We start from the raw sequence: 22,165 nt of genomic DNA on the forward strand, positions 1-22,165 counted from the left end.
TAGTCCTCCTGTCACCTCTCACCACTGTATGGATGGATTCCAAGAGCGTGAAGGAAATTAAACGTGCAGGTAGGGATTTGTTCTCTCAAAGTTTGAACTGATTATTAAAAATAGTTAAAGCTTGGATGAGAGATTTAGCAAGCATCAGCACGTGTTTCAGGGTATATTGTATTCTTCGGAATTCTGTCTCACTTGAAGGCTGTTCCAGTGTTCTATCACTATTGGCTTTGAAGAATTGTTCCAGACATCCTGTTTTATTATTCCTTGTGCTGACAGTGGTGCAAAAGTCCCATGGGTATGCCAGAACACTGCCTCTTGGTACTCTGTTCTTGGTGCATCATTCAGGTAGCAAGGGGATAGCAAAAGGAAGCTAATTTTGTGGCTAGGAAGTGTCTGCATCCTAATTTGGTATCCTGTTCAATGGTCACCCACATTTTTCCTCATCTCTTGGCTGTTGATGAGGATTTTTCACACATTTGAAACTCAAAATGCTCTGTTAGATTCTAGTAAAGGACACATACTGGCTGTTTCTGTACTTTTTAAGCCCCCTCCATTCCTTGGTAGGCTCTTTAGGCAGTAGGTGACAAATGTCTTCAAACAGGTGGATGAATTCCTTCTATGGGCTTAGAAGAGTAGTTGTCTGCTCCTGCCAGTGCTATCTAGTACACTAGTTTCCTGATCTAGTTGAAGATGTCCCTGCTCGCTGCAGGGGGGTTGGACTAGATGACCTTTAAAGGTCCCTTCCTACCCAAACTATCCTATGATTCCTATGATTCTGAACTCCTCTGTTCCTCCTTCAACTTGAGTTAAACAATCCATTACTGATGCTAGATGAGTTCCTTAATCTATAATGACCAGGTTAAAAGAGTTAAGTATGAAATCCTTTTCTTAGTATGTTATCAATAATTAGGGCTGGAATCGTGGCTAGCAAAACCTTTTGAATAGGTTTATGCAGAGATGAAATAAGGAGTACAAGAGTAATGTAAGTATCAGCCTGCAGGTGTGCATGATGCAGAATGTAAGGGGTAAGGATTGCTTTCTTTTAGATGACCAAAGAATCCTTGCTCTTTGATCTCACTGGTAGGACGCTGTACCTCTGAATAGCCATCAAGACCTTTTGGGAGAGGGCCGTGCACTTCTAGGGCAGGTAGGAAGAAAAAAACTGATAGCTCACCTACTGCATGAAAAACACATTGATGGTGGCTACAAGACAGGTGAGCAACACTTTCAATAAAGTGTCAAAATCTATCAGTAGTACATAAATGGATATTGAACATATGGAATATATGTCATAGCAATCTGTTAAATGCATGTTATGATCTTTCTTCATGTTGCCTCTTAAGTTTAAAGCTGTAGGTGCATAAGCACCCTTTATTTTTCTTACTCTTATGGATCTGGTCTTGGGCTGTTATTCAGCAAGACAGTAAATCTGGTTTTGGGGCACATCACTATGCTGCTTATTCTAATGTGCCCAAATAAATGTGAGAGGTAGCTTTGTCCTGGGAGATTGCATGCTAGATCAGATATCGTAGCTCTTCTTGCAGTCCTGAAAACATAAACTCTGAAATGTATGTTCTGGTTAATTCAGCAGAATTAGTCGTGTGTCCACAACTGATCTGAATCAAATTTGTACGACGTGGGGATCTGACAGTGCACAGAAGTGGCTGTGAAATGATGACCTCTGTGTTGACAGATGCACCTTCTCGTTGGCAGCATGGAGTCTGCAAGCCAGCAGTCTTTGAGTCTGTACCTGGCCTTTTCCTTTTCCTTTACAAACGCTGTGCAGAGCACAACGTGTCACAGTAATGCAGAGGTCATTGTAATGTCTTCAAGGGAAGCGCTGTTGAAATGCATTCTTCTGTTTTCTGTAACCTTTGTATTCTGATGATCTAACACTGAAAGTACAAGCTCCTGCGCTGGAACCCTGGGTTGACAGAAACTATAACAGACAAATGAGGAGCATGCAGAGTTCAAAGGGCTCCAACTAAATGAGTGTATCGGGTCATAAGTTGCTATAAACCGTGGCTATTATGCAAACAACTAGACAACATCAATCTAAGTCTTGGCTGCTATGTGGAGGAGATGATAGGCATGCAGTTCTGCTTGGAACTGCACATTCTGTGCTTAAAGGTTTCCAAATAATTGATTTCTATTGATCTATCTATACAGTTCTCTTACCTCACAAAACTGTCTGTAATAACCATTTCTATACCCACCATAATGTGACAATGGTGGATTTTCCTCGTGGCTGGTGGGCAGACTTGGATTTTAATTTCTGACCTTCCTTAGGTTCTTCGCTCTCATACCAGTGGGAGGGACTAGATATTTCTGATCTTACTTCTGACTACATTCAAATCCAACCAAGCAATCAGTGACTTCTCTGACTTTTTTTGTATACGGCTGTGGGAAAATTCCTGGTTGGCTGGCTATGAATTAATGAAAATCCTTAGAATGCTTCACTAATGATAGCTCCTGTGGCTTTAAAAATGCTATTCCCTTTTTTAATTTGAGGGAGGTCACAGAGGTTTACAGAAACTAAGAAAAGAAAACGTAACATCTGGTTGTGCTCTGTTGATGACTGCTTTTGTGTGAAGAGAAGTTATGGCATCTCCTCAGCATCAAACACATTCAAGGTGATCCTTTCTTTGCAAGAATACTTTTCACTCAAACTGTGTTTTTTAATTAATTTTGCTTTGTATTTTCAAATGGAGGATTTTAGTCCTCCATGGGAATTCCAAACTCATGATATTGTCACTTAAAATACACCCTACCTTTATAAAATAATTTTCTTGAGTTTTGTATTTATAACATTAAAAATATTTATGTATGTTTCTAATATTTTCTTTTAAAGTTGTAGAATTCCAAGATTAAAACAAGCTATTGGGTTAGATTCTGGGATTCATTAAAGGAAATTTTTTTTGTGCTTGCATATCGATAGTGAAGTTCGGTTTTGTCTATTTGCATATAAAGTTCCAAAGAGTAAATCTGATTTGTAGAAGTCCACTTTTTATAATTTTAATTTTACAGGCTAAAAGAGAATGATTTTTTCTTTTTTTAAATAACGCAGGTTAAAATTATGTGTGAAATTAGTTTAGCTAGTGGGAAGGCATAATATGAGAATGTTTAGGTCCAAACAGTAAATCTTCTAAATTGTTAAAACTAGAAGCTATCAGCTGCTCAGTTAAACATATGTGTTCCAGGTGGGACTGGCCTGGAATCAGAAAGCATAAAACCCCACAACTTTAGAGACTTTTAACAGTCACATTATCTTTTTATTTTAGACAATCATTTAAACTATATGCAGGCCTCTATTTGTTGTCTACCTGTGAAAGCAACAACCCAGTCTGTTTTCCTTTTAAACATAGAATACTAAGGGTTGAGTGCTTTTGTTTCTGTTGTTTGTTGGGTTTTTTGTTTTGTTTAAAGAGCTAAAATCCTACCTGTTAAAATCGGTGGCAAAACTTTGACTTCTGTTTTGATGGGATTTTGTCTTTTATACCTCAAGTAGCTTGATGCTTTGTGATGACCTGGCACTAAAAAGCTAGGACTGACTTCAGTGCCAAAGCTGGCTGCTTTGCGCACGTGAGAAACAAGCCTCTTACCTGGCTCCTTCTTTGTGTATTCGGCAATATTACTGCTCGCTGAACTAGGGCGCAAGTTCCAAATGCAGTTCGCTTCCACAGTAACGTCCCACGTGAGAGTTTTGGGGTGCATCTTCTCAGCACAGGGCAGTGCTGCCAACAGCCGAACTGACTCGGAGCCAGCGGGCTGAATACCAGGAGCAGGACGGCTGCGTTAGATACCAGCAGCAGGATGGCTGCCTCAGTGGGCCATCGTGCTTGTGTTCACAGCTGACTCGGCGCAGAGCAGCTTGCTTGCATGGCAATTTCTGATGCTTAGGCTTTCTTGAGAATAGCTGTCTTCAATCTCAGTGTCGCGTAGGTGTGTCCTGAGCAACCCATATAGTGTGTTGTCGCAGAGTAGGTAGTGCACTGTGAAGTTACATCTTAGTTTATCCCGTAGTAATAACTTCCTGTAGAAACAGGCCCTTAGGGATAGATTTATTTTTTTTTTAAGGTACCAGAGTAACTTTGGGTACAGCTGCCCAGACAATGAAGAATTCCATCCCTTTCCCGTCTGAGCTATTCAGGTGCCAGTCTGTATCTTGTCTCAAAGCCCTTGTAAAGCCTGCGGACACTGCTTCATATTTTTCCAGTTTCTATGGGGATCAATGTTATCTCCCTGTCTGGGCTTGCCCCTAATTATAGGCAGTATTTCCAAAATGAGGATGGAAGTTGGAACCGGTAAGTTGTGCAATTTAGTCTGAGCATAAAGACTGCTCTGTCGGGATGAGCTTTAAATACAGTGTGGGAAGGGGGTGTTGCTGAATCACAAACCTTTTTAGCAAAGTTTTCAAGCTTGTGCTGGGCTTCCCCTTGAAGTCTGAGAGATACGGGGTATAAATGGGTGATTTAAGCTTCACCCTGTAAGTGTGAGCAGATCCTTAGAAGCTTGGAGTGGGATTCTGAAAAAGAATGGAGTGCCCTAACTCCCATTAACTTTCAATGGGATTTGTTCTCTTTTGTGGCCTAGGGTGTAGTTACATTTTATATTGACTCAGCAGTGAAGCTGGTTGGTGAAATTCTCACTCCCATCTGCTTCCTCCCACTTTGGGGTTGCTGTTTGCCCTTTCCTCCCCACCTGTTTTCATGCACCTGTTTGTGAGCTGCATTGTAAATCACGTTATTAAAACTGTTTGAATTGAAAGTATTCCTACTTATTTTTTGTTCTTTTTCTTTTCACAACTGGGACCATTTCAGTGACATGGATAAAATGAGGTCCCCATGCAGTTATGTTAAGTATATGTTCAGAAGGGGTGAACTACAGCGTGAGGGAAGGGCCAAGGACTGGACAGGGGAGTCAGGAAATCCCTGAGCTAATTTTGTGGTTAAGTCAATGTTCCATGTAACTATTCAGATCCTTTTAAAATTCCCGCCCTTGAGGTGTGTTAATTTAGATACCTTTAAAAAAGTATCTCATCAGAAGAGTTTGAGGTTAGTGTACTGAGCGTATATGAAACTTTAAAGTCTAAATTATACAAGACTTTTCCTGTGAACATTTTTTAAACAGTGAATTTTTCTCAAGCAAGAAGATGATAATGTTTCAGAAATCCCTTCAACGTCTGTTGAAATGCAGCCAACTCTGTGGTGGAATACAGAGCGCACGGTAACGCTATACAGCCCTTCCTGCCAGGAAATGAAGAGTAGCGTATTCATTTGTAACCCGAGGGGGGGACTTCTCTATACAGCCTATGGTTTGTGAATGGAATTTGGGCAGATTACCACTAAAATTACAGAATGACCTACTAGCTCTTATATAACTCTCTCTATTTCTTATCTTGCTCTGAAGACAACATCTCCTATTAGTACAGTATCTATGAGCAAGTTTTTGTAGTCAGAGTACAGTTAAGGATTATTCCCCATTATAAAGAGCTTTGATTTTATTTACTGCGTCAGAACTTTATCTGAGGCCTCCTGATACTGCTTCACAAGGCATGCGTTAACAGCCTTAACGAAAGAAGAAAGGGCCAGATGTATAGCCCGATGCTTTTGTTATAAAAGAATATCTAATGTTTTGCTTTTTCTGTTGTATAATACAAAATTTTTAGCTAAGATACTTTTCAAAGAATCAGTAACATGATCTAGTCCAAAGTAGTTACAGCTTTGCTTTATTGTTTACATTTTTTCAGCAAATTATGTTGTCGGTGTGTAATAATTATCTTTACCTTCGTTTACCTTCTGACAGGAGTAATAGGTTAACCACAAAAAAAGTTAAAATAAGGATCAAAAAGACAAAACAAACACCTAACTCAGCCTCACCCCTAACAGGTGAAAAGTTATTATTCCATGCTTCTTCAGAACATCAATGGAAACAAAACCTTTATCTTTTATTCATTAGTTAGGAATAATGCGAGTTGGGATAGCTTAGGTTTCTCCATATAGTTGCATTTGTAAGAGTAATTCACTAATCATGCAATTCACTTTTGGGCTTCTCTTTCAATAAGGACCACTAGCTGTGAAATGTCATGCAGAGGTTTGAAAATGGGACATTCTGCTCACTAAAGAATGAGCTGCAAGGACAGAACTTTCTTTTTATTACATTCTGGCAGTAAACGTAGGAATCAAAGCCACAAAATAAGGGCTAGAATAACGCCCGGTATCATCTAGCAAGGCTGGTCGATATGGATGACTGTTGTTCAGTGTAGCCACATTACATTTGGTGTATATGTCTATTATATTCCATTCAACCGCAGAAGTTAGCAATATGTAAACTCCAGTAGTTTATTTGCATGCTTGTACGTGGAAAGTTGATTGGTAGTTATAGGTGTGATTTCCCCCCTCTCCCCCCAGTATGGTTAGGTTTTGTTGCAACGGAGAAAATAATTGTATCCGTGTTTATATTTTACAGTCACATCCAAGTAGTATTCCTGTTGTAAGTTATCATTTATATTGGAAGTGAAACTTGCTGGTCTTTGGATCTACTTCTTAATTTACTACAATAATGTAATTTTATTTTAATAGAGATGAAGGTTTAAACTGAAAGGGTTTTAGATTCTGTATTGTATTTATCTTCCTGTTCAATTTTTTAGGATTAGCTGTTTATATATTCAGTTTAACTTTGATAAAAGGAAGTCAAGAAAAGTTTGAGAGAAATACATGTTCAATTTAACTTTTTAGTCTGTGTATTTAAATGCTTAAGCTCTTAAAACCTATGTTGCAGTTCTGGCTTCTTAAATAAGATGACTGCTAGTAGGAAACTTGTTCATGGTATTGACTTTCTGTATAGAGACTTTTTTGTTAGAAGTGATTGTTTCCTGCAGAAAAAGATCAGTTGGTGTGCGTGGCTCTTTAAAAATAAGAGGTTAAAAAATTATTGTAAATGCTTTTTCAAGTATTTTTAAATTCAAAAGATTTTTTTTTCATAATTTGATCAAAGTCGCATAACCTGTGGCTCTGTTTTTGTTACACATGCTGATGGTCTGTGGATAACATTACATTTTTTCAGCATGAAACTGAACACTTCAAATCCCTAAAGCAGTCTCAAATTTATGGTTAATAAAAGAATTTATTGTACTGGATGTCATCTGTTATATCACTCTGGGAACAGAAACTGGCAGTGAGTGGACAGGAAATATTTCCATTTCAAATCGGTTCAATCTTATGGTCTAGGGTGAAAGTGTCTGATTTCAGAAAAATCACTGTGAATATCAGCGTAGTAGAAGTATTCTATTTAAGAAGAGTATAATCATTTTCAAATATTTCTTTTTGCTTTGTAGTATTTTATGTAAAGATACTACTTATATTATTAATGTCTCACACTTTCTGTATTTCAGTATTGATCCCTTAACCTTTTCACGGCAGAAGGAATAGTAGTAATGTATTTTCAGGTAAATATCAGGTAAATCTATACGTGCCAAGTGAACAGCAATTGGGTGAGTTACTGCTCGGTGGCCAGACTGCTTCAAAGTCTCAGACCTTTATATTTGTAATTGGTGGCGTTTTTAAGAGTGTGAACTCCTATGTGATGATTAGATTCTTCCAGCTTAATGGATTCCTTCAAGTTGTCTCCTTTTCAAATGTATTACAAAGTGTGAGATCCATGGATTGTAACTTTATTAATGGGAACTTCAAGCAGTCAGGTTGAAGTTTCTGTATATTTTTCATGTGTTAAGTAGTATTTGAACAGTTCTACATTTTAAAGTATTTAAAGCATTTCAAATAATTATACATTTTAAATGGCTATGTTTGTCTAGGGGACGTTATAACTGGGGGGGGGGGGGAGAAGTTTTACATTTATATCTTCAGCGTGTATTAACATCCTGAAATATTCCATTTTCATACTGTTGTGCATTAATATGTGGCTATAAAAGTTTGGAACCAATTGTGTATTTCCTTCTTTAAAAGATATGTAGCAGAGGCAGAAGCGTTGTTTGTTTTAATTTTTTTTTACAGATATTGTATGAGACATTAAAATTCATTTATTGAAAGATGGGTGTCAGTTTAACTTTTTTGGTGCAAACCATCTTATCTGGTGTTATTTTGAGGAAAATTATGTGGGAAGAGCATATGAGAAGAAAGCAGTACCATGTAGTGGCCATGTGAACGCTAGATCTGATTGACAATTTTCATTTGAGTCCTTGCTCTTTCACCTAATTAATTATATTTTATTTTATGCTGTGACTGTTAGAGGTGGAAGGAAAAAGGAATTCATGGTAGTGTTCAAAAGGAAATAATGAAAGTCTGGTATGATTGCTTTCCTTCTGGGAGTGCGTATACCGTGATGTGACACAGGTGTATTTGTAAATGGAGAAATCGGTTCTGAAGCTTTTTATTCATTACTTTACAGAACACAGGTAAGCAGTGAATTTGGTGTGTCTCATGCCTCAGAGGGTCTGGGCTGGAGTACTGAAGATCATCAGATTAGACAGTGATTAAGTAGGGTTCAGAAAATACGTGCTGTATTTGCTTGATCGGTTTCTGTCCCATCATGGTAAAATTATGACACAAGGCTGACTATTTACTTAAAAAATCAAGAGAAAAGTTAATATAGCCTGTCACTAAAATCAGAGCAGATGATTATTTTACCTGACTTGACACCATTTCTGCTAGATTGTAATTCAGTGTCTTGCACATCACCTTGTGGAAAGCTCGGCGTATTGCCCCTGTAAGTGTGGCCTTTGTTCATCCTTAAATGTTTTACATATTAACTTTGTAAGGTTTTCTTTCCTAAGCCTCAGTAGATTATAATTTAGGTTTCAAGTTGTTCTTGTCAAATTTATATTAGCACTTGTTACCAGTTACCCTGATTATACTATTATGATAACTTAACCTCACACCTTATTACTAATCAAAACAACTCAAGCAAATAATACACAAATTATAATGTGGAAAACTGTGTGTCTATTTTCTGTTACAGTCAAGCCTTAGCTTCTGTATATCAACTCTGCATCAAGTAAGTTATTTAGGTGTATGAGATTTTTTCTGTTTGGCGTTCCCGCAGAGCTGAAAAATAAGCCTTAATAGGTCAAGATTTATTACTTAACTTGGACGGTCTGGAAAAGTTTTATTATCTGAGGTGCAGACTAAAAAAATTCATTAAATCTATATGTAAAAACAAAGCACTCCCGTTTTAGAGAGGAAAAGTTTAAACTATGGATTTGTTGTAAAACTTATTAGTTACTATGAGTATTACCAAAGGACATGACCTGAAATCAGCATCTGATGATGCTGAGTGTGTGGTGTGTCTATGTACACAGTCTAAATGGAAGTCCTTGCTCTGAGTACTTGGCTATCTGAAATCATTTCACAGACAACTGGAAGAAAGGAAATTCTGGTATCCCATTTTGCAGATGAGAGGCTAAGGCACAGGAGGTATTAGATGACTTCCTCAGAGTTGTCGATACAGGGTATGGATAAAGCAGGAAATGAGTCTGTGTTTCCCGACTCTCTGAGCAGGGAGAAATCACAAGATGATTCTTCTATTCAAAATACAGTGCAAAAGGTGTTTGTGTATTTGCTGTTTGTTTGTCAATGGTCAGTGCTTCATGTCTAAGGCGTTTCACAGAGAATTAGGTGAGAAGGAAAGTGAGACGGAGAATCTTTTTTGGGTCTTAAGGCTTTACGATTGTCACCGTCCTCCTTACGTGTATGTGCAACACCACAGGACGTGCTGGTCTATGACTGGACACTATAAAGTATGCCATGGTGATAATCACTTACAGCCTCTTGCATGCTGGCACCTAGCCTAGCTTGACCTTTTAGGTGTTACTGCAATAGAAATGCTATGGAAGAAAATATGTCTGTGCTGATTTTTTTTTTCCACTTGAACAGCTTATGTGTTTGATATAGGATTCTAAAATTATTTTCTTATTTCTGGCAATTTTAGTGAGGTAGCTGAAATTACAGTTCAGGTTACCCTCTCTTCGGGTTCCTTTCACTTGTAAGGACTTAGCGTGGAATGAGTCTGGATCTTATTGGTGCTGCTTGGGTGGAAACCAGAGGAATTTCTTTAGAGCAGCACAGCAGTGGTATTTTCCCTGAGGCTAAATGCACTTTGTACTATTCCTCCATCTTGTCAGAGTAGGCCATGAGAGAGCAGACCCGTATGCCAAGCCTGCTTTTGTACATCAGGCATTTGGTTTTAGGGTTCCTGTTATTTTTCCCAAGGTGTGATTTCCTATTATTATTTATTAGTGAGTATGGAAATTTATAATTTAAAAGAAAGCTGCTGTGACTGAAAAATTACATGTTATCAAGATGTAGATTTTCTTCACCATAGTTTTTTTTAATCGGATAATCCAATTTTAACCAAAAATACAAGAACAAAAAGTGCTCCAAAGTTCTAGGAACTGGGTAAGAGCAATCCTTCATGAAAAAGATTTAGAATTAAAATATTGCAAGACCTTAAATAGTAGTTAAGCAAATGGCACCAACAAAATAATTTAAAGCCCAAGCAGGTTGTGATACAGGTTGTGCCAGTGTTTTAGCAGATACCACAATTCATGTCAAGTAGTATATTAATTAGTATGAAAATGGCAGTTATGAACTAGCCGTGTAGTGTACGGATAGAACGTGTAACCTTTGCTTTGGCCTACTTTCAAAAGCACTTAACATGAATTACGTAGGAAAAATGCATCTCTTAAATCGTTTTACTTGTTCAAGTGTATTATAAAGTGTGATATCCATAGGGTGTGACTTTTATTAGTGGAAACTGAATGCAGTCAGACTGGAGTTTCAATACGATTGCAAGCATTAAATCTCTATTTTAAAAATTGTATTTAGGTTCCCTTTTTTAGTAGTTAAAAACCTCATAGGACTTGATAGCACATAATGCCTAAAGAGTTTGCCAGTACAGATATACTTAAAACACACACATTTCCTTGATTTTTTCCAACAGTAAGATTTAGCAATACTTAATGCTTTTCAAATCCAAGTGCTGAAGAAAGATGAGCACTTGGAATATTTGAATGTGTTCTGCCCTCTCTTCATCCTTTTTTTTTACTGTGAAAAGCCTCAACAATCTTGATGGCAGAAGCTATTCTGTGTAAAGAGATGGTTGAATAGCACAATTAGGGACAAAATACATGGATTTGCAGAGCGTGAAAATCAAAACTCTAGGAGAATAAAGTCAGCCTTGATGATCAGGTGAATTCTGAGGTAAACTTTCTTCAAGACTGGCGGTCCTCAGAAACATTCTCAGGAATGTCTCCTCAGAAAGCTGTGTTTTGGATGGTTTTATCGTGTTGTGTTCAAATTCCTGGCATTGATCATCATTTGGTGGAGCTTTTCCTACTTAAATGGCTGTAAGTTGGGAAGCTCCAGTTTGCTTGCAGAGAGGGGCCGGTATAGTTGGAATATTTGACTACTATTTCTTCCAAGTATCCTTCAGGTGGACCAGAAGTGTTTGTGCAGCTTTGTATATATTTCTGACACATTCCAAATGGAGTTTTTTTGGCTGCAGATGTGATGGCTGTACTCCATAGAGGGTAACCAGGAGTGTATAAATTCCCTGGCAGCTGAAGCTTTAAATCTGCAGCCACCAAATGTATCTGCCTGTGTCTCTCAAGTTCATCCATGTGGATCATCAGTACATAGTAAGCACTGGACCTTCTAATCCTCACTGCTGATTGTATTACTGCTTAAGCTGTGGGAGTAATTTTCATCTTCTCTGTGGACCAGGACTAGATGGAGGCTCTAAGAAGAAATTTATTTGCGAAAAGCGCATAGTTCAGCAGTAAGAATCTCTGTTTGCATGCTTCTCTCGGGGAGGTGGGGGTACCAACGCGTGGCAGTGAAGGAACCAAAGCCCATACCTTTAACATGGTCGGAAGGAAGGGCAGCATAACCGAGGCTTGTTTCTAACTCTGCAGGAAGCCACCTTGTGCAGCTTGTCCATTACCTTTGTGAACGGAAGAAAGGGAGGAATACTTGGTTGCTTCCTAGGGGCAGATTTATAGGGAAAGGTAATTGATTTTATTAGCGTGGTCAATGTACAAGAACTTTTACTTCTAACCAAAAAGTATTTTTAGTCATTGTGTTTGACATAATGGTCCCTCCATTTTTGCTGGTTTGGGTTTTTTTCCCAGCCAGATTAAAAAAGTCTGATACAGTCATTATGCCAGTCTGTTCTGAGACTATAGCAATCTGCCCTTCGCTTTTGATGAGGGGATTGTATAACATGGCTGTATATGGAAGAAATGTGGCGCTTCTTGGTGTGGTGTTATTCTTCTTATGTCCCTCATGACATTTAACTTAATGTCAAAGGTACCTTGCATTGCTACTGAGTGGATGCCTATTACATTGAAAGTCCTCGCTTCTCATTGCCTGAGTTTTTTTACGTTATGTAGCTCACACGGATGGTAACTTTGGGAAGAGATGCCTGTATCATTTTAAAGAAAGCTGGGTTTTTTCACTTCTTCTCCTGCAAAAACAAGTTTCATGTGAGGTATTAAAAATACTATTGGGGGAATGGTAAAAGATTCTTTAAGGCTGGCACATGGGATTTTGGCAAGCAAATAATTGATTGTTCCTGGAATTGAACCACACTGCTTACAAATTCACAGTTTTAAAATCTTATGGATGAGTACAGTTGTGTATTTCCAAATCCCTAAGAATAGGTTTTTATGTCCAAAATAATTGCATTACTTCAAAGGGCGGGATTAAGATGGAACAATCCCAAATCCTATCTACTTTAAAAGTTTTATGAGTCTGTGGCACTCTAATCAGTAAAGTGGAGTTATTGCTAAATTACCTTGCCTCCATATCCTCCAGAACCAAAACTTTGGTCTATTTATGTGTCAGTCCTACAAACCCAATGTGCATTAGTGTTCTTTACAGTCATGAGCTCCTATGTAATACTTCCCTTAGTTGTGCCTGTACATTTCATTCGTGTAAGTAAGAATTAAAATTAGGTTGCTAAGAATATGCTTAAATGGTCTTTTCTCCCAACTCTCCTGCCAGGGGTCGTGTCCCACCCTGAAGAGAACACTGGTTTAACTACAGACTTTTGGCTTTTGTCCAAATATCCTTAGACTAGCACATTTCAGTTGTGTTTGTGGGAAATGTGCATTGTTTGAAAATGCTTATTCTGTTGATTTGGGGGGAGCTTTTTGTTTGTTTTTTTAGAAGGCTTTTAATTCACCAAACATTATTCACACAAAGTTGGAAAGTTGCGTTTTCTGACTGCAAAGCTCTTAAAGAATTTCAATGACTTTCTCTCAAATAATACAGGAGAAGGATTAGGACTGGGGGGAAGACATTGCGTGAATACACACAAAACAAAATAAATGTGCTATGTCAAATTTTTCACATTCCAGCCTTTATGTGATGTTCTGCTTTAAAGATTTCCTTGCAAGCAGCTGTTCTTATCATTTTCAAAAGTTACAAATCAGATAAACACACCCTGTACTGCAAATGGAGTATCTCCAGTCTGCTTGCTCTAAGTTGGTTTGCAATGAAAATCTCCAACAATGCAGTAAATTTCAGATTAGAATTTTTTAGGTAGAACAGTTATGAATAAAGCAGTTAATCCACATTTGATGACAGTTTCACTGAGAATTGTTAGGGTTTTTTTGTGTGCTCTTTGGCATTAGATTGAGAAGCAAAGAGCAAAAAAACCCACCCTGAAATAGTCATAACTGTGAATTGTGTTCTGGCTGAAGCTTAAAACTGAACCGACGAAGTCAGTCCTAGTTACTTTTACAGATTTTCTGTTTCTTTGGATGAAACCTGGGATCAAACAAAGAGCTCGTGCTAGAGTTTCCAATTTGAAAGGTAGGAATCTGGCAGCAGAACGTTATTAGTGAACCATTTATGATTTTGGAAATAAGTTCCTTTAGTTGTTCTCCAGGTGCCATTGCATATGCTCAGCTTTAAAGGAAAAAACTTTCTTTTTAGATCTGGCTGGCTTGGAAGTACTTACTGATTTAGGAGAAGCAGCAAACCTTTATGTGCATAAAATCTTGAAAGATACAATTTGTAGCTCTGAAGTATTGCTGCTCTTTGCTTTCCTTTTTCCCTGATGTTCTCTCCTCTGAAAGCTACATCATTTCTTAATGTGGTAAGCAAAATGATTGAATGAACATATCCATATATATTACATACATATTAATATAAATAATATATATACATTGTTCTCTCATGCGTCAGTCACCTCTTGAAACCTTTTATTGATTGTCTTTAACTCTCCTTGAACATCTTTGGCAGGGAAAGACTGTGCCTCTCAGCTTATGGCTCTGCATGTTTGCACGTTAAGTGGACAGTCAATTAAATGAATGAAAATATATTATTTAATTGTTTCCTGGATATGTTAGTTTAGAACTGCTTGGGCATAAGCTTATGCAATTGTTCCTCTAAGTGTGAGGGACCCTGTAGGCTGATTGAGGTTGTGGATGACTTCCCATCATAAGAAGAAATATATTCTTTCATTTGAGTGGAATAATTAGTTAGCTTGTTCACTTTATAGTATGCTGTGTTATGTTAAGCAGTAAGCATGCATTAACAGCCTTCGTTACTTTCTCCTCCTCCATTATTTCAGATGTAAGTTATTCTATATATTTGTTGTTTCTAGCACATGTCAGTGTTTAACTAATTTGTTGTCCGTGCCTCTAGGACCAACTTTACCATTTGCAACCCCTGCCTTCCCCGTCACCGTCGCCATTCGTGCACCTGTCTTGGCATCGCTTGTTCTCCCCCTCCCCTTCCCAACGCCTCCTCTTTTCTCCCAACTCTCCTGCCAGGGGTCGTGTCCCACCCTGAAGAGAACACTGGTTTAACTACAGACTTCTGGCTTTTGTCCAAATATCCTCAGACTAGCACATTTCAGTTGTGTTTGTGGGAAATGCGCATTGTTTGAAAATGCTTATTCTGTTGATGGGGGGGGGGGCTTTTTGTTTGTTTTTTTTAGAAGCCTTTTAATTTACCAAACATTATTCACACAAAGTTGGAAAAAATTAAGTGTGACAGGGCAAACTATAGAAAACTTCTTAGGCAGACTTGCAAATTGCATGAGAGAAATAAGAGCTGGTACCCTTTTTCTGCCATGCTTTGCTGCATTGAATTCCTGGGTTTGACTCAGAGATTTAAGATTTTCACGGTAGGTGGCAAACAGTGTAGATTAAACTTGCTTCTATTGTTGTTAAATTGTGGCTTTAAGAACTGTCTGTTCCTTAAAGTAAACCAGTTGACACACGTTTGGTGAGCAGCTGCGTGGAGCCGTGTTGCGTACTGAAGAGTCATGCTGTAAACACGTTTTGTAGTATTTCTTCCTTACAATGATTTCTTACCTCTCTGTCAGACTGACTAATGTGTAAGGTAACCTTCCCTTTTTAAATAGAAACCAAAATAGCCTGGGACGAGGCATAATGAAAAGGCATTTCTACTGGGTTGGGTTGGTTTGGTTTGGTTTGGTTTTTTTAGATAGGATACACTGCAATTTGTGATCTTCTGTCAGCATGTTTCACCCCCAAAATCCTAAAAGACCCCCATGAAGCTAGCTGGCGTACGAGTACACATGCGTACGTTTAGGGACCACCTCATTCTCTGCCAGGATTTGGGTCAGCAGCTGTTCGCTTCAATATCCTTTCATGATAGGAGGAACTTGAGAAAACCGTATCTAGTTGAAATGGCAGAAGAATTTGTTCAGACAATATGTAATTACCTATGTGGGAAGTCAACCATAAACCCATGGATAATGTCATCATTTTGTGAAAAATGAGATATTTAACAATCACAAAAGGTCAGGACAATTCTTATACAAATGGAATACGAGTTCCTTATGTTTGGTTTAGGAAAATAAGTATTACGTGTTATTCTTAAAAGAAAGTTCCATCTCCCAGAGTCTTAAGTAAAGTAGCGCTTTTTTTGTTTATACCTGGATTATAACTCATGGTGTCTGGGCCATCTATGCAGTCCTGGTTTTGAACTTTTTACTTCTTAGAGGGTTTTGACTGTCGATTAAGTTAGTTAGCATATTTGTTAAAAAAGGCTGTTATGGGCGCTTCATAATGTTTTTCCAAGTCACAGGGCTTAAATTGGGGTAAAAACCTGTATTCTGGGAGACGGAGAAGGAATATACTAAACACGCACATGCCTGACAGTTTTAAACAAAGGGAGCTGTATTGTGCCTGCCTCAGGTCACCAGGCATCTACTGCCTGGAAGGCTGAGCTGCGCTGAGAAAGTCAAAGCATTAAGTATGTCCGCGTGAAACAAGGGTTCTTCCAGTTCAGAGGAAGGGCCTAATTGATCTACCAGACAACCTAATACTCTGTCTGAAAGGGACGGTTGTGTAAAGGTAATGTGCTAACACCTGGAGATCAACCACTGAATTTTCACAAGTAGCATGGAAGAAAAATTGGGATCCTTGAACAAGACAGGCTGTTCTTGACAAGGATGTGTTCGGGAAGAACCAGCTAACCAGCTTGTATAACAAGAGGATAATCAGGCGTTGGATGGATCATGAAGTTCCTTCATGCTCAAAAATAATGGTTTTCTTTCCCCCCCCATACATAGTTTATAATGGAGTAAAAACGATCCGTTCCCTTTCATAGCTCAGGCCAAACTCAAGATGCAATGTTACGAAGACACATTCAGCTCCTCTGCGGCTGAACTTGCGTGCAGTGGCTCTAAAGGTGAAGCAGTGAAACAGTAAATAACTAACAACAAAGAACCAACCCAAATCTGGTCATTTCTTATAAATCATTATGTTGCTTCATAAGAAGAAACACAAAAGGTGCCAACTTACTAAAAGAAGTTAAAAAAAAAATGTTTTGAAGAATCTAGGCCCCTGTTTCAAATATGAAATAGGCACCGAGAAGGCTATTGCTCCTTGAATTCCCTTTTATGAAAACTTACTTCTCCAGTGTCACTGAGATGGTTTTTTAAAGTGTTAGTCCCGTAATTTGTGCATGCAATGCAGGAACGTACATACATACATATATATATATATGCAAATCTGAACAGAATTTATTGTTGGAATTGTTGGTTACACCAAGGATATGGTAATAACAGTACAAACGCATCCACCCAGCGTTTAGAATTAATTCTGCAGTCAATGGAGTACACACAAGTTAAATAGCAAACATTAGCATGGATTATGTATTTTGTTATATTCTGTTGGAAGCAATCTAAAATGCAGGCGTATAAATAGTACAGATAATTAATCTTTTTACTGTTGACTGTAGAAAGAGAAGATATTTTAACTTGGTTGAAAGCATCAAGAAAGCTTTAAAATGAAAAGAGCAGATGTCAGATAGAAAGCTTTTAGTTTACTGAGCAATGAGTATGATAAACATTGATTATTCATCTTGATGTTAGAGTTCAAAAACAATTGTCCCTTCAGTTTGCCTCATGGGAGCATGAAATTAGGACCATGTGTGCGTTGATTAACAACATACGAAAGATGACTCCTGATTACTGTTTTGGTCTGGTGCACAAGGCTATGCTTGAGGGGTAGTGATTTCCTACCTCCTTCCCCAGATCTCTGTAATTAGTGCTAGCATCTATCTCTGTTTCCTAGTACTGATGTTCAGGGGGCTGCCTGCCAGTGCCGATTCACACCCATAAATTGCCTTTATTGAATGAAAGGGTGTTTGCTCAACTAAAGTTGAATGTTGGAGTATATTTTGATGTTATTTGTAAAAATGGTTATCCATAGGACAGTTCTGAAATCAGCAGTGCCATCTCTGGCAGGAATTGTCAAATATTAGAAAGTAACATCTATTTTTTAATATGAAACACACTGTATGTTCTAGATTAAAAGGAAGAGGGAAAAGTTCAACAATAAAAATAAAGCAGATTTTTTATTTCTTTCCATTGTATTTAATTTATGCCTCTGATGGAAGACATTAGTTAAATTTAACTTTTCTTGGAGGCACAATTAGTTCCTGTGGTTAGAAATTTCATTTAAGCTTTATTTCTGGAAATGTAATCCTAACTTTGTTCTTCTCTGGCCTAGTAATGGGTAGAAAGAGTTGGCGTAAGTACATTTCATTAATACATTGTTACAAGAAATGAAGGGTAGGTATTAGAAAAATATAAACAAACAAAAATACAGGTTAACTTCATGTAATAGTCTTTGCCTCTTATTAACACTTGTGCTCTGTCATGTTGGAAGATGGTTATTTAAATAAAATTAAATGCCTGCATGTGCCTTCAACATCCAAATGAGTTATTCATTCTTCAGGAGATGATGTGTATTAGTGTTATTCAGAACTGTGCTGATTTAAGATATCTTGGGATCTCAACCTCAACTATTCAAGCTGTTCATGCGGATTAAGGAACAGATCCAACACTGATCTCTGTGATTTGAGGTATGTGATATGTGAGGGAAATTCTTTCTGGCTTGCTTGCCCAATATAGATGCAGGATTTGGATCTTAGCTTATCATGTTTTCTGTGGAGTTCTGTGCTTTGAGCTCACATAATGGGAGATTTAATGGTGTTGTGGGTAACACCCCACCCCACCCCCTGCTTTCTGACAAACAAGATTATTTGTAATTTAATCTGTGTGCATTTCAACTTTGATTATCTGTTTAAAGATCAGTGGTCTATAGTTCTTCATAAAAGATGTTTTGGCTGTTTTCTTTCCTATGTGTTCGTTCTCAGTCAGTGTGTCTAGAAGTATGTGGACCGAAGGGATTTTGTAGACAAAGCTCCAGGCAATGGAGACTTGCTTTCTAGTAAAGTTCAGAATAAATTAAAAGCTGCATGTAAATTCAACAAATGTTAGTGGTTAATTAACTAAGAATGTAGAGCCCTAAGGCCATAACATTAGTATTTATAGTTTTGAAGTAAGATGCTCTAAACAAGTTGTCTTAGCTATAAGCCATTTAAATAGCACAATTACTTTATGGCTTAAAAACAAGGGAATGCTTCCTGGAATAATATATTTTTAAACTCGGAGCAGTAGGTACTTGGAGGATTAACACCAAAGTTTAGCACGAGTGTCTGACTAGTTCACATGTTACATGACTAGTTTACATTGTCTGACTAGTTTACATGTTTTAACTTATAACTAATATGACAATTATCTAGTTCAACACTTTTAAGGTGACTCTAATTCTCTCTCAAATTACTGCAGCCTTTTTGCACCTTTTATACACTTGGGAGCAAATTTTTACAACCAGGAAGTCTCATGTGCTGCTTAAGTTCAGCAGAGTTTGGTTTATGTTATATTTACTTTTTGCATCTACTTTATTAATGATTGTGGCATATTGATTTATACTTCTACTGTTAAATATTTTGTGATGTCACCATAATCCCCGCAGAAATGCAATTAAAGGTGCTGTGAAAAGCATTGCTATATTGTATTTTTGTAAAAATATAGGATATAAAAGATCCTATCTAATGAATTAAAATACTTGTGCTAATTTTCTGTGTGGTTTGGTGAAATTTATGTCTCTCTCAAAACTTCAGCCCTAGGACACAAAAGGAAGACAGGTAACAATTAATTAATTTGATGGTTTATCTGCCTTTATTTATAAATATGAAAAGTCAATAGTTTCTTTTTTGTAATTTTTTAATCAAACACATGTCTTTGTGTTGCTGTAGTAGTAAGTTAAATGACATTTTATGTCGTTCAGGAGAAACAGAAAATGAGTCAGAATAGAACAGGTATTAATAGAAGAGTTAAGACTGAAAAAGAATTGACGCCTTCCTGTTTCAGGAAACCTTTTTGTATAACAGCTTGTTTAATGCCGAACTAAATCAAAGTTAAACAAATGAAAAGCCACCTAAGAAGAAAGTGAGATTACAAATTTAACTTCTAACAATACTATCAAGATCTGATTTGCTTTCATCCTTTATGTAGTTTTACTTTTTTTTTTTTTTTTTAAGGTAACTTAACTCGTACCTTGTTTTTCTTTCTAAATATCTGTGTCTGACTATTAACTGACACACAGGGAATGTTCACGCGTGATCCTGACATCTAATTACTGTTGGAGTCCTTTTATACTATTAACTTCTGTTCTTTACATTGTAGCAGTAAACCCAGATACAATTCCATGTAAATGGGTGGTATTTTTTTAAAGATAATGGTAAATACGATGTTATTTGCCTTTCAGGGAATGATATTACTTCTTAAGAATCAGTGTTCCAGTTTTCAACTTTGTGTCTAGTAAGGGTGAGGGTGATGCTACATTTTGTGCTTCAAAACCAATGTCAGTGCCTTCTGAAGGGTGCGGTATTGCATCTCTGAAGTCCGAAGTTCTCTTCTGTAAGTATAGACGAGACAGCACTCATCACCCTGCGTATGTGTCTGGATTGCTCCCTGGGAGAGCAGCGGAATAGTTCTCCCGTGGGTCCTCAGTTTCCGTGACACTCAGCAAGGATGGCAGTATCTGCTTTAATAGTATTTGATAATAGAAAAGGGTGGCTGATGTAGCATAATGGAGTTCTACAATATGCACTTCTACTGGAAAAGTTATGGGATATAATTATCTGAATTATTCCAGTTGGAAATCTACTGTTTCATTTGTTCTCCGTTAACTATTTGTTGATTTTAGCCAATAGATCAATGGGAAGATTGAAGTTTAAGTTCTCCATCTGTGTTTTTGTCTAATTAAGTTCTTCTCAGCAAAAATTTCTTTAAAATGTTTACGATACATGTTAAAATGATTGGGGCCTCTATATAGGCGCCTCTCACATAAATAAATACAATAGAAAAGTAATCCAGTGCGTAAACAACTTCAATGTGAGTCAAAGCACATGGAAATATAAATTCCACAAGAATATCAGGCACAGAAACATAAATTACATACAAATATACCTGTATAAAATAACTGAGTGAAGGATAGATGTGGGCGCATATCTAGACACTGGACATCGATACTCTCTAGTACGTTTCTCCCATATGCAATTCAGGCACACTGATGAACCAGGCCATAGGTTTTGTGTCCTGGCTTATCATAGCTCAGTTTATGTTAAGCTTTGAGTTCTGTGTAGTTCTTGTGAGCATTGAATAATATTAGACTTATGAAAAAAGGATGACTTGATTATAGATGAATTCTGAGTGTGCTGAAAGTTTGGTGGGTTAGTTTGCCCAATTGACAAATAGATAATAGAGTCCTTCAGGCACCGGTTCTGAGGTAGTTGGTGAGGAGAGGAGTGTCTGGGAGGGGATCAGTGCTCTTTAATCAGTTCTTCTACTGTTTTGCTCCTACCTTTAATTTCTTTCCTGAAAATGGCCTTCACAAAGAAAACAGAACTGAAGTGGTATGACCACAGTGCTTAGCAGTGACATTCCATCTTCTCTCTGTTTGAACTTCTGATACTCTTTTTCATGACTGTGGAATGGAGATCAGCTTTTTCAGGCTGACATTCTCTCTTCTCTTCTCTTGCATTGTGTTTTGCCCTGGAGAACCCGATTTGATTTGTCATTAAACCTGATTAAAGGTGTGGTTTTTGTACGGGCATGATTAACCTAGATGGTGGAAGCTGAGAACATCACATAACTTTCTTTCAGAAATAAACTTCTATGATTCACATCTACTGGGCAAGTCATACTAAAGTCACAATTTCATGTCTTCATGCAAATATTATATTCAGACTTTCATTTCTCTTTGTTTTCACTTCTTCAAGTATTACATTTGGAAAGTTGATGACAGGTGAGTGCATGCAGGTGGATGCAATCCGTTCTGTCATTGCCTGTGTTCAGATTGATGGATGGTATGCCCAAACAGAAGGAAAAAAATAATGAGTTCTGTCATCCTCCAACAAAGTATTTACATAATAAAAATCTACGTAAGTTCGAAGTAGCTTGCTTTATTAAAATTATTTTCTTGATATTTCTTTACAGGGGCTGTCATCAGTCGCGAAGAACAATGGACTACTCAATATCACCTTTAAATACGATAGTAAGTTGAAAATTTGCACTTTATTCACAAAAATCAAGGACTCCATCATGGCAGTCAATATGTAGCAACATGCCTCTTAAAAATGGCTCTAAGAATAGCATGAGCTCTTTGGTATTGACATAATTTTTAAACCTAGATTTGTTTCTGCTGGGTCTGCTGGATCTTCTCCTTCCTGTGTTTCACTGATAATAAAACGATCTAATAATTTGTAGTAGTTTCACTTTCAGATTGGCCTACATCATCTGCCCAGTATTT

General features: G+C 37.5%; 1 protein-coding gene across 3 annotated transcripts in view; it reads left to right on the forward strand.

Annotated features, from left to right (window-relative positions):
• Positions 1-22,165, forward strand: part of IL17RD (interleukin 17 receptor D) — a 54,087-nt gene that overhangs the window by 7,833 nt on the left and 24,089 nt on the right. For all 3 annotated transcript variants that reach the window (XM_072875913.1, XM_072875912.1, XM_072875911.1), the window contains exon 2: positions 21,853-21,910. Coding sequence is in view for 1 of the 3 variants with exons in the window: in XM_072875911.1 (XP_072732012.1) it covers positions 21,853-21,910 (58 nt within the window). In the remaining 2 variants the exon portion in view is untranslated. The remainder of the gene's footprint in view (positions 1-21,852; positions 21,911-22,165) is intronic.

The sequence above is a fragment of the Ciconia boyciana genome, chromosome 11 (assembly GCF_034638445.1).
Source record: "Ciconia boyciana chromosome 11, ASM3463844v1, whole genome shotgun sequence".
Taxonomy (NCBI): Eukaryota; Metazoa; Chordata; class Aves; order Ciconiiformes; family Ciconiidae; genus Ciconia; species Ciconia boyciana.